Source organism: Sinocyclocheilus grahami, unplaced genomic scaffold (assembly GCF_001515645.1).
Source record: "Sinocyclocheilus grahami isolate Dianchi unplaced genomic scaffold, SAMN03320097.WGS_v1.1 scaffold1153.1, whole genome shotgun sequence".
NCBI classification, from domain to species: domain Eukaryota; kingdom Metazoa; phylum Chordata; class Actinopteri; order Cypriniformes; family Cyprinidae; genus Sinocyclocheilus; species Sinocyclocheilus grahami.
In genome coordinates this window covers 283,499-297,496 of record NW_015506332.1, presented here as the reverse complement: position 1 = coordinate 297,496, position 13,998 = coordinate 283,499, and the positions used below count along the sequence as shown (strand labels likewise).

At 37.5% G+C, this 13,998-nt stretch overlaps 1 protein-coding gene across 1 annotated transcript in view; it reads right to left on the bottom strand.

Annotated features, from left to right (window-relative positions):
- Nucleotides 1-753: 753 nt before the first annotated feature.
- The window catches only part of tmem132e (transmembrane protein 132E), a 114,439-nt gene continuing 101,194 nt past the window's right edge, over nt 754-13,998 (bottom strand). Inside the window, exons 7-9 of the mRNA XM_016253068.1 lie at nt 12,133-12,409; nt 8,920-9,114; nt 754-4,471 (exon numbers count right to left, since the gene is read on the bottom strand). Coding sequence (XP_016108554.1) covers nt 3,401-4,471; nt 8,920-9,114; nt 12,133-12,409 — 1,543 coding nt within the window. The 3' untranslated portion in view covers nt 754-3,400. The remainder of the gene's footprint in view (nt 4,472-8,919; nt 9,115-12,132; nt 12,410-13,998) is intronic.

Here is a 13,998-nt window from a genome sequence, read left to right as displayed (position 1 = left end):
CTGCAGTAAAAAATATAACAATTACATATATGCTAGTATGTTAGTCCACCATCAAAATAAGTGTACTTCTTTAAAACTTGATTTAAATGTGCTTACATTTTTTTATTTAATTAATACATTTTTTTAATTTGGCATTATTACAAAAGTTCACTTTTTAAAAGTGTGCTTATGCGCGTTAAGGAACATCATTAAAGTGTCATGAAAGTGTACTCTCCGTAAATAGGTTTTTATTTAATTAATATTATATTATCTGCAAGTACACTATTTTGAAAAGAAAAAAACAACGAATTTACTTTCCAATACATGTTAAATAAATAAACTAACAAAATGTTTCTCTTTACAATTTTTCTGTTAAAATATACTAACTGGCTTCGGCTCTGTAACAAAAGAGTGTGCTGTGTGCCCCCCAATGGAAATGGGGGGGTAATAAAGAAAAAGTTCCTTTTCAAAACTGCTATTTTATTTTATACTCCATAACATCAGTCAGTGCAGACTGATGTTATGGAGTATAAAATAAAACAGCAGTTTTGAAAAGGAACTTTTTTTTGATTACCCCCCATTTCCATTTCTTTTGTCTGTTGATTATTGTTAAAAAACAGCAATAGTCTTTATAAATTAATGTTTAAATGAACAAAATATATAAATTAGCAGCTGTCTAGACAGCTCAGTAAGCTCATTAGACAACTATTGTTTGGACAGAGCATTAAAATACAAAGTACACTGTCAAATAAAAAAAACACAACACCAAGTTTATGCATTGTATTTTCTTTAGTACTTACATATAAGGAGGGAAATACAACAGTTGCTTTTTAGGGAGGATACAGGATGTTGTAACAGTGCTCTGTACATTAAGGGTGTGGCAGCACATGGCTGACAGTACCGTGCTTCAGCAGAACAGAGAGTACAGCTCAAATCTACACCACAACACAGCATGTGGTCAAGGCAAATGCCTAGTAGCAGCTCCTCTTGAAAAAGAAAAAATGTAAGTGCAGATATTGCAACTGCTGTTTCATTTACATACATAGTTGAAAGTAGAAAACAATATGAAACCAAAAATGTCCTGATGGTGATATTACACTTAGGAAAATAATTTTAGAAAAAGGAAAAGTGTATGAGCTGCTACCAGAGACTTGCTAGTAGTCATATAGAGTCTTATGTACCCCATCAGAAGACCTTAATAACACATTGGAAATGGTTCATTTTGATCATCAAGGTACAGTTGAAAAGTTTACATTCAGTTCTGAGCCTCCATAAAGTTAAAATGTGAGTTAAACTACACCTTTGACCAACACTCCAACTGTTTAGCAAAACCTAATACCTTGACGTGTTACATCATCAATTAACATTTCATCACACGAGGGTTTACTCATCCGAATCCTTTGAGAAAGAGGTGAAGGGGCTACAAATCATAGGAGAAAGGTGGAGAGGTGTCAGTAATAAGTTCTCTGTGCCTTTTATCTGGAGTGAAAAGGACCCCTGATTCAATTAGGGGTGAGTTAAAAAAAAATAAAAATAATGTTATAATAATAATAATAGAATAAAAACGTTATAATAGGCGTTCCTTCCTTGTTACAGGAAAATGACTAATACGACTATTAAAACAAAGTCATGCATAAATCCTGCATGTTACAAATACAGCACAAGTGAGGAAATAAACATTTAATACGGTGTGTGTGAATTTAGGTGTCCTGAAGAAACTGGGGGGACTGTAACCCTGAAACTAACCTGTGATAGGTCAGCAGCAATACAGATATCAGATATCATCTTCCAGACCTTTTACCAGCTTACCCCTTTCTAAACTACTAAATGTTTAAAGTTTCGGGCTTGACCTACTGTGCTACCACATTTTGTGGTGTTTTCTTTAACAAAGCTCTAGCGAGCTTCAAAGTAAAAAAAAACAAATCTCAAAACCTGCAGTTTACATTGTGGCAGATGTTACAACTAGTTTTGAGATATTTCTTGGTATATTAATGAATGCAACCATGGTGCTATATCAATATCCGGGGCAGATCTACTTAAACACAATAATCAACCCCTCCAGTGTGTTTGCATAGCATTTTATCCTTACCAAAGATCTTAACTCTATTGCCGCCTGGATGGGAATTCACGGTGAGATCAGTAAAGATACAGAAAAAGAGAAAGAGAAAAGATAGCCTCACTGAAATTCAAGTATCTGCCTGCCGAGTCCCTATATGGCATCTGCCTCCCCTATTCCTCAGGCTAACTGAGTAATCAAGAGTTAAGCTTCTGAAGTCGTTATGTACTGAACATGGTATGTACACAGAAGGGAGGGTCTGGCACATGCATGTAATGCATGGTAACATGATATGTCTTCTATTATCATTTATGTATGATTAGATAATTCTCACAATACAAACATATACAAAGTAAAATAAAAAAAAAATAACGCTAATTGTGCCTGCAAGTCTCCATTCATGCAGAGGAATGTTGGAGAAGATATCTAACTCCACAATGTACAAGCTCCTGCCTTTCCTGTACCGACACACATTTAATTGAGATACAGACATCTGTAGAGTTGCTCCTGCTTTGGCCCTTACCAATGTGAACAAATGTGGTGTCAGCACAGAACGCGGTTGTGACTATTGAGATCCGTTTAATAAGGCATTAGACTTAACCAAGACAAGAAGCAGGTGGCATCCAGATTGAGAACGAGTATGAAATACCAAAGACAGACGAAGAACTAATGCAGCAACCAAGGCATGTGTTGAACCAAGATAACGTGGAAAAGGGGCAAGGGGATTAAAACCATTCAACATTTCCAACACTGACATAGAATCCATGGCACGTTCTCACGAACGTCCCTGACAGTTTCTGTGGCTAAGTGTCAGGTTTATCAACAATGGCGTGAAAATGATCCATCTCAAACACAAATCTGGGACAAAAGTAGAATCTGCACTTCAAAGGCCTCTTTGTTGGAGAAGAATCTGTTGAATTAAAAAAAAGAGAAGCAGAAGAATGGACACAGTGCCAAGACTCCAGGCATTCCTCTGAGAAAGATCCTATCCACAGTAGGGTAACCCACACTTGATTGAGTACTTTAGGAATCCATTTTGATATCAGTATTCACTGTTCACAACTGAAATTCTACGTTTCCTTTAAAGATTGTACACTCACCCTTATACTGAGCAGCAATCATACACACCACTACAGCCATTTTTGCTAGAATCCCTCAAGACTCGTCTTTGGCTTCCCTGGCAGCGTCATGAATATTTTTTAGTTTGTACAAGTGTCAATGTGTAAGGGAAACAGCACTGTGCAAAAAACCCCAACAAAAGTGGACACTAGGCCTTGGTTGTTTTTCTAGTGAAAGGTACCTCCTCTAGAGTGAAAATTAAGAGAGAAAATAGAAAGGAACGTCTTTAGAAAGCACATAGCCCGATCAGGCTATTTCCTTTATCCTGCGCATGTAGTCGTGCAGTTCCTGTGGGTCCTGAAAGCCCATGTCTTGGCATACCCACTGAATGTCCTCTTCGTTGGCAATGGGGATGGAGTTGTAGGGTAAATCCTCAGTCGGAAGGGTAAAGGTGGTAAACTTGACACGTTTGCGTTTGGAGGTCGGTGAGCTGGCGTCTTCTCCGTGGTCTTTGGTGGAACCTCCGGAGCTGCCATCTCCTCGGCTGTGGACTTGGCTTTGTACGCTTGTCTGGGAGCTGCCGCTGCTGGCGTGGTCCCCATGACAACAAGTCTGTACCCCCTCCAAGGTGTTGCTGGGGCTTTCCACCGTCTGAGGCGAGAGATCACTCTGGGCGCGCAGGGGTTCCCCGTTACCCAAGAACACCCAGTGGTGGGAATGGTCCATGTTGGCTTGGCCTTCAGGAGGGATGCGCTTATGGCGATACTTCAACACAAATACAATACAGTTTATAAGAAAGACCAGAATGGCAAGACAAAACACCCCAAGAAGAGCATACATGCCGATCTCCAGGTCAGTCATGCTACGGGGACTGTGCACAAACTCGTCGTCCTCCTCGTCTTCTTCAGTTGGTTCCTCCGGATTGCTTATTGTAGGAAAGTTGGTGTAATCAATGGGCACACTTGCGGGCTGCTCGTTAGATGGCTCATACCCTCCACCACCTACGTTGGAATCGATAGCAGGCCTTCTCGTGTTGGCAGGAATTCGAGTGTCTATTTCAGTTTCTGTATCCACTTCCTCCTCAGAGTCTTCATCCGGTCCAAAGCGGACTTTGACGAACAAAGGAGACGAAGCAATGACACTCTTGCGCTTAGTCTTCTGGCAGGTTTCGCAGATGGTCATCTCCACATGCACTACCTCTCCTGTGCCCTCACCTTCGGCTACGATGACTGGCCACCGTTGCTGGGGTTGTTGAGCCACCGTAACCACCTTATCGTCTGCTGTGGTGGCATTGAGGTTGTAGTCTTTAGGGTCGTACATACTCAGGGGGGCGGCGGTATTGTCGCTGTAGTAAACCCAGATGGACAAACTGGCCTCCTACAAACACAAAATGAAATAAATTGTGAGCATGAACTCAACCCTTACACACCCTATAACAGTTAATTTTTTTAAATCTGTCTTCAAATTCTTTGGTGCCTGTGATGTTGGCAAGAAATGGCATTATATATGCCGGTTTAAAGGCAAATTTTAAGTCTAAGTGACTATTGGGCACCTCCAAAAGTTAGTTTTGAACTGGTTCATCCCAGTATATAGCATCCAGTATCTGTATATAATGTTGGAAATCATTTTCATTCTTGCACAGACTGATCGTTTCGCTTCATAAGGCCTCAATATATCATCAGAAACCAGAGGTAATAATTTTGCATATGCTTTTTTGATTCTCAAGTAGCCAACTTGCTTTTTATGAATCACCAAGGACCGGTTTCAGCAACAACAAAAACATTATTGTTTAAATATTCTTTACTTTTCTACTGAAGAAAAAAAAAAGTCACCTACATCTTGGATGGCTAAATGGTAAGTAAATTAACAGCACATTTTCAATTTTGGGTAAACTATCCCTTTAATTTTACACTCTCTTTGTGTAGCCCCTAAAGTCGTAACTGGGTGCTGTTGATGGATGTCGTATGGCTGCAGTAGTGTATATACAGTGGGGAAAAAAAGTATTTAGTCAGCCACCAATTGTGCAAGTTCTCCCACTTAAAAAGATGAGAGAGGCCTGTAATTTTCATCACAACTATGAGAGACAAAATGAGAAAAAAAAAATCCAGAAAATCACTCTCATTTTGTCTCTCATAGTTGAGGTATACCTATGATGAAAATTACAGGCCTCTCTCATCTTTTTAAGTGGGAGAACTTGCACAATTGGTGGCTGACTAAATACTTTTTTGCCCCACTGTATAGTACATTCAAACAAAACTACGATTTTGAATTGTATGACGTTGTGCGCTGTCCACTTGCGTCAGGTGTGCTACGCTAGTGGAGGACAGAGGAGCCTCTTAAAGAAGAAGTTACAGGTCTGTGAGAGCCAGAAATCTTGCTTGTTTGTAGGTGACCAAATACTTATTTTACCGATGAATTTACCAATTAATTCTTTAAAAATCCTACAATGTGATTTTCAGGATTTTTTTTTCTCATTTTGTCTCTCATAGTTGAGGTATACCTATGATGAAAATTACAGGCCTCTCTCATCTTTTTAAGTGGGAGAACTTGCACAATTGGTGGCTGACTAAATACTTTTTTGCCCCACTGTATAGTACATTCAAACAAAACTACGATTTTGAATTGTTTGACGTTGTGCGCTGTCCACTTGCGTCAGGTGTGCTACGCTAACGCTAGCTCGGATGTTGCATTAAGGGGATCCTTAATGCAATATCAGAGCTAGCGTTAGCATAGCAGGCTTTTTCAAATGCTAAAATGTTGAACAACTTTCTCTTCACTACATAGAGATTATCAATACTGAAGTGTTGCCATCTTCATCTCCTGACTTTCAAAACTCTCTTAAATATTCATTATCCCGTGTTTACTGGTCCAAGAAAACTGTTTTGAGCAAGCAACATGTAGCTGACATCAGAAGGGCTTGCATGCTTTTGACCATTAGAAACACAGGCTGAGGGGAAGTGGAACTGGCACAATGCTTTTGTTCTTGTCACCTCATAACAAGCCTAAGCTTGCCATCCTGCTTTGCTCTCTGCAAAAGGAACAGCACAACACCTTACTTCTGTTGGCAGGCAGACAAAATGAAACCACTCTGCCAGAGTGCTTTTAGTCAGAAATGAAGTGTTGCTTTGCTTTTGTATTCAGAAAAGAAGTATTTATCTGCCTCCAGTCAGCAATGGCCTGTTGTGAATCTGTAAAAAAAAAAAAAACTCTTCTGTCGCGTCACTAACTTCAAGGTTGTTCTGACATTCGGGCTCAGGCTCTGTCAACACTGGTTGTCAAGATGAAGAGAGTCTTTGATATGCATGATCTGAATAATACATTGCATATGACATGTTGTCCTCGTGGACCTTTCGAGATCACTCTAGCCACTAAATAAAATGGTATCAATCACGAATGGCCTTTGATTCTTGAAGCATCAGTCTTTGGGAGATGGCACTATAACTTTTACATCGATGTCATCAGATTTCTAACTGTTAAAAGTGTTTGAGATTTATCTCTATCATCGTAATTTTGGATGTACTGTACATAAACTACAGAAGTTAAATGTTCAAGCATCCAAGAAACGTGGAACTTTAAAATAGAATAATCGCTAACACCAGCATACAACAAAATCTATTATTTAAGGCTGCCAGTGAGACAAAGGAAAGGGGCATCTAAAATGTAAAAGAAAGAGCAAGAAAATCAGTAACACTTAAGAAGCTTCAATTTGTTAACATTAGTTAATGTAATCATGAACTAGCAATACTTTGACAGCATTTATTATTATAGGTGAATGTTCATTTTTGCTGATTCTGATTAAATTACATTAGTTTGAATAAATTAACATTCTTTAATGTATTGTCAACAAACTTGAATTAACAGCTAATGGTATATTTATTAATTACCTCCGTGGAAAAAAAAAATTGCAAATTTTTTAATCTAGGTTCATTTCAATTTACACCTGGCATTAAAAATGTATATATAGAAATTATAATGAATTTTCGATTAATTATTAAATTATATGAATACATTTGAAGAAAGACTAACAAATTCTGTTGTTGCTCTTCAATGTTCATGACACCTAATGCATTAATTCCAACAATTTGAACATTATTGTAAAGTGTAAAGTGAAATGATCACAAAGTTACTGTTATTTTGTGACTGCATAGGTGAAGTAGGTAAGTGCACTGAAGGATTTAAATGATGGAGAGGCAGCAGTGGAGGAGGAGGGTCATCAGTGATGTTTATAGCATATACTGATGTTTATAGTCTCCACAAGCACTTAGGCTGATACATTACGCTAATTAAAACCAAAAGTGGAGAAGCAGAGAGCGGGCAGAACTGCTGGATTTTAATGCATGAATTGAATGCAGGCACCCTCGTCTGATGTTGGTCATAGGCTAAGTACAGAGCAGGAAAAAATACCCCGAGCTCTCACGGCAGGGCTACGTGACCTGCCCAAGACATTGTATAAATTACCACGGCAGCATACGAGTTCCTCGCTGGAAAATATAAGCGAATGTTCCAATTAATGCTTTGAAAAGATTATACAGCAAACACACGAAGCTCCCCTGATGGCAGAGAACAGAAGTGGTGGTGTCTTCTTATTAAGCAAGATGCCTGCTCATTTGGTGTGCTGATATTAAAGGAGATTTGAATATGTCTGAATGCCAAACAAGCCTTTATTAAAGCAGTGAGGGCCGGCTGGAAGACTGAACTGAGGCTAATTTGCCAATGGTGTGTAACCTTCATGAAGACTCAAATCATCAATATGAAGTTCAGCCAGCGTTAACTCTTCAGGAGCAGAATGATCCTGAGCAACAAGGAGGAATTTCACATAAATGTCACTTGCATAATTAGTGGAAGGGGCCAAAGGTTAGAGCTTTTCTCTGGACTCAACTGCAGAGGCTATGATGATGAATGATGCTGTCATATTTAGACAATTATGTGAAGATACAAGTTTGTATGTTGTGTAGCCTATAAATGAACTTAGCTTCTTCAATGTGTTTCTTGAGCCAAAACAAGTGTGATCATTTCTAGGCTTTCAAATCAGAATATGCGACTTGACATTGAAGACCTTCAGTGGGTCTTCATTCATAATGATGATACCATAAAAATTCAGTAAAAAAATAAAAAAAACTTTGCACGGTTTATAGATGTTTAATGCAAGTTTTTGAGACTAGAGACTGGTCTCTAGACCAGTGTTATTTAGTATCATTGATATACTAATTTTTGTTAATATTTTTAATTAATTTTATTTTCAAAGTTTTTGTTTTCACTGTAATTTTAGTTAAAGTTTTAGTAATTTTGTTTTGTTGTTTCTTTGTACTTTTTAAATGTCTGTATAGTATTTATTAATATAGTATTTTATTATACATAGTATTTAGTACTCAGTTAGTATTTAGTATGGTATTTAGTTATTTTAATCCTTCAACTAAACAAACAAACAAACAAAAAGAAATGTTATCTTGGCAACTATCTGAATTAAAAGAAGTCTAAGTTTTATTTTATTTTATTATTTATTTTATTTCAGTTAACGTTTATTTTATTTCAAGTAACAATTTTTATTAGTATTTTTAGTATTAGTTTTCATTTTAGATAACGATAATAAATCTGCCTTGGACCAGAAACAAACCTAATGCACTGTAATAAGTTCCAAAAATTGGCTTGAGCACCTTACAGAGAGTCTTCAGTCTGATTAAACACTCATTCATAACTTAAGACTGTCATAAAAAAGTTTTGATTGAAGAATATACCAGAGGATTTAACAAAATACCATCAAGAAAGCATAATGAAATGTCATTTATTGTAGAAGATATGAAAAACAATGAAGCAATCAACTATACCTGCTTAAGAATGGAGAGAGTCTGCAGACCAGTTGCCTTGGCAACCATAGTATGGCTGTTGCCAGGGCTTGGTTGAAGATTAAGTGCCAGTCCTGAGATGGCATGAACACGTAACTCCACTATAGACACTTTCTCGTCTACCACAGAGAACTGTGTTTCACCCAGTACCGCCTCCACTGCCAGTGGGGATTCAACCTGAAAGCAACAAAACATGATGCATTTTTACAGTATGAAAGACATTTTAAATGGAAGAAAATATGGGGAGGAGAGAAGATACAATGCCTGTCAAACAGAATCTTTTAGTGGATAATCCCACATATTCAAGATTCAGCCCACTGAGTAAAGGAAGAATGGGAAAATACACCTTTTCTCCAGAGGACGGCCAGCACTCGGCCTCCACATAAATCTTCCATCTGACAGTTCAAACCCATTATGTCACATTTTCTTCACCTCCCACCACCGTTAAAGATCACCAGGGACTTACCAAGTGAAAAGTCAAGTGGGGGAGGCACGACTAGGAGGGTCAGAGATTCTCATTTTTTTCCCCCTGTGTGTCTTTGTTGAACCATGAGACCCTGGCAATCCCAAGAGATACAAAGCGCCAAGTTAGATAAAACCAGCCGCAATATAGCGATGGTTTTTCACTTTTCATAATTTGGGAAGATTAACTTGAACTCGCATTTTGCACGACAAGAACAAGTCAGACTACGGGGAGTGTTTTTGCCTCAAGAAAGACACAATCAGAGGGAGAAGTGCATAGAGCTTGGATGGATTTGAAAACAGACTGAACCATTGCCAGTAGCAGACTCTTCAGTCTCTCCATGACAAACAGAAGTTTAAAGAATTATGACTAGTAAAGAACACTAAAAGATGTTGACAGAAACTGAAGTTGTTCTTGCTTTGTCACCATCCGTAAATGTCAAAATGGTATTTGTGAACTGAGTTCATTATCTTTTCTTTTCAATTACAGCTATTCCAAACAAAGAACAATTATATTACCTTCATATACTTGGCTTAATCACAGCAGAGCTGGTTACACTTAACCACATAGGAGGGAGCGAAGCTAATTTTTCATGATCAATTTAGCCTAATAAAGTCCATAATGACTTTTAATGGTGTTCAAAAATGTCCAAGCTCTGCAGCAAACATTTTCATCCAACCTACTATTACTTCCTTCTTCAAAATTACCCATCTCCAGCTAAAAGCCCTCAACGCTGATGTAGTTTTATGTACTAGCCATGCTGATGATTATACTTCGTCTGTGAAGTGGCCATTCTCAGCCATCTTTTGGCATAAAAATCCGATCCAGCCATTTTTCAGTTTTCTTTCACTGAAGCACACAGTGCTCTGCTGGCGTGTGGTGGGCGCCAGTGAGCTGAACCCAGCCTAGACTTGCGATCCACAAGTCCCAGATGCACATTGTTTGTGTCCCAATGCACTAATGTTTTGGAGCAGGCTGTTACAGTTCATTGACCATCCAGTCCTATACAATCCCATCTCCTTTCCTCCGGTTGGAAAGGGGATGTAGACCGGGGGGGAAACCAGATGAATGTATAATTGAACTGAACTGTTCTGTTCCTGCATTTTTTTTATTTCCTGCATTCAAGGCAAGCTTCAAAGATACTGCACATTTGAAACAGAGAAAAGGAATGACAGATAGAAAAACTAATTCTTGCCAGAATGGCTCGTTTGTTTGGTATCCAGGCAGTTGCAATTAGATTTATTATACTTGCTGATATACCAGCTTTTGATATTTGCATTATAACCAGAACTTTGGATGCTTCAATAGAGTGTGTTCAAAAGCTAAAAAGGGTCTGCCTTTTCCCCGAAAACCTAATTACTGTACTTGGTAGACCTGGCAAGCCAATTAAGTTGTAGGAAACACATAAATTTAGGCCTGCAAGATTAGCATTGTACTTTTAATGGTTTTCTAGATGGATTCACAAGACCATTACTGCTCAGTCGATCCCAAGAACAGGTCAACAATACTTTCTGCTGTTCATAGGATCCTCAAAACAATTTGTCACGAGAGACCTTCAAAGCTTAAAGGTTGTGCGTCTTTGTGCTTAGGGCATAGTGACAGGTGGAGGATGAGTGTTATGGCAGATGAAGATCAAAGACCCACCAAATAAGCAAAAAAGCCCTGGTGTGAGTTATAAACAACATTATTCACACCTTTCCTTTATCTTTTTTTTGTAAGGGTGCTCTAAATGATGCTCTGTGCTCAGTTTTGTTTATTTTCAGCTCACATTCAGCGAAAATGTTCCAATTCTACATGTGCCATTAATTATTAATGACCTTTGCAGTTTTACCTAGTTTAATTAGCAAACTTTTTCTTTTATGCTAAAATTTGTTTATGGAGAAAAACAGACACTTTCTGAAGCCAAACAAACAGACAACACTGTGAAGAGGTGTGATCAAGTTGTCAAGAACAATCAAATCTCCCTCTGTTTGGACACAATGAACTGATTGTTTGCTACTTCAATGGAGAGAAAACTTCACTTTCAAGAATGAATCCCCCAATTTAACACCATTGAAGTTTTATACCACACAGATAATTCTCTTCCCAAACATCCCAGTTTCTGAATTGCCTACTGGGACTAAATATGCATATGAATAGCTTTCTAAAGGGGCATTAAAAGATAAAGACAGCAGCAGAGCTAACTTAGATACATTCAATTGTGAGAACTTTTAATAGAAGCCCTTATTGATTTGATCTATTTGAGCTAAATTTATATTCTTAGCATTCTGTCTGTTTGAAAACAATTAGCTAATTATGATGACACTGGATTAAAAGCAACTGTTGTCACAAAATAAAAGAGAAAGGATGAGATGACGAAAAAAATATCAGCCTTCAAGCCCATTTGCTGTTCCAGCATGGCCATTCAAACTGCCCCTTTAAAAAAAAGCCCCCTCTCTAGTGTCTAAAACATAACATCAGAGAAGTCAGTGAAAGTAAAGTTTGTACTTGAATACATGAGACAGTAAATGGGATTAAATAAATGTGCCTAAGACACTTGAATAAAACCATGATTAAGGACCAATGTCCAGTAGAGAATGCAATACAATGCAATTAAATTGTTGGTTATATAGTTGCATTGTTATTTGGTATTATTGATATATGGTATTGATATATATTGGTATTGAAATATACCCCCCCCCATTAATCCATCAATCTTGTATTTACACAATCTGTTTATATTTGTATTCTACCTTCAGAGTGGATGATCCAAGCTCGTTGGCCACTAGCACCGTCCTGTCCACCAACTCAGCCACCCTGGCGTCCACCACCTTCAGAGAGTCTTGCACCAGCTCTGTCACATCCACTTGCCAGTCAGGACCCAGCATAGTGATCATCTGGTTTGTGCCTTCAGTAGAGGTTGTGTGGAACTGGGTCAGAACCTTAACCTGGGCTCTCTGGTACTGCAGCGTACATCCCCGACTCACTTTACGGTCATCATCATCATCATCATCGCTGTCTCTGGCCGTTCTGAGGAGATGAGCGAGAGGTCATTATGATTTACTATAAATTAGAAACTCACACTAGAATTTATGTTCCACTAACTTCCATTCATAAGAATGATAATATGGAAGAGCAGGTACACCTGCATGTGCAAAGAATTTTTGTCTTTCACTTTTTTTTTTTGCATTTAAGTTTGGTGAACTTTGAACTGCAATTTATATAGTAAAATGGAGCTAGACTAATAGAGGATCTGAACATCACAAATTTACCTTTTAGGAAATACACACAGGAAACTTATGGTGGTTTCAAATAGGCTAATCCTTTATGAAACCATCACATTTTTTTTTTATAAAAATGTATAATAGAGAATATAAAGTTTAGTTTAGAGGACAACCTGTATAGACCTTAATGCAGCAAAAAAAAAAAAAAAACGGCTAGATTTTAACATTGTAGCTGTAAAGGAGAGGATGAGATGAGCAAAAAATGGTCAGTCTTCAATCCCATTCGTTGCTGCGGCATCCTGAAATATCATAGTAATTCAAACTGCCCTCTTTAATTAGCCAAACACAAAACAAAACAAAACAAAACAAAACAGCACAACACAACACACAAAAAACACAGAACAAACAAAATAAATAAATCAAAACATGACACACTGAAACAAAAAAAAAAGTTTCTAAGCTAGCTATAAATGAACTTTTTTGTTTGTTTTTAATTGAGTATTGGTGTGCATTGGTGTACATAGATCTATAGCCAGGGGTGCACATAAGTGGTATGCAGGTGTGCATGCGCGACCAAAATAAAAATTAAGCAAAGCAAAGCAAAGCAAAGCAAAGCAAAGCAAAGCATGCCCTCTTTAATTAGCCAAACACAAAACAAAACAAAACAAAACAGCACAACACAACACACAAAAAACACAGAACAAACAAAATAAATAAATCAAAACATGACACACTGAAACAAAAAAAAAAGTTTCTAAGCTAGCTATAAATGAACTTTTTTGTTTGTTTTTAATTGAGTATTGGTGTGCATTGGTGTACATAGATCTATAGCCAGGGGTGCACATAAGTGGTATGCAGGTGTGCATGCGCGACCAAAATAAAAATTGTGCGGAGTAAATAAGTTCAGACTGCTCATTTGCGTACCGACATGATTGACAGCTGTTAATGCACAATTACCATTTTAGATCGACAAGCCGTAATACTATATAAGATTTCTATTCGAACTGAAAGCATAAATCTAGGCTATCCGCTAACGTTTTCAAAGCACAAAGCAAAACTTTGACATTTCATTCGTTCTTTGCTGACGCTCTTCACTCTGCAGCGCTAAAGATGGCAGCGCATATATTTACTTCCCAGCAACAAAGCTTTTATATATTATATATAAATTATATATATATATTAGCATTTTATTTTTTAAGTTTACTATAAAATAATTGTTTTTGTATTTAATACTCCCTTTTTATTTTAAAACACAATAGTATTATCACACTTTATTATTTTGTTTAATTTATTAAAAAAAATTAATAAAGTGCAATAATATTATTATCTCTATTATAATTTTTTATAGTTATATTTAATGGGTCACACTATGTGCAGTGTGAGGACCAAACCAAA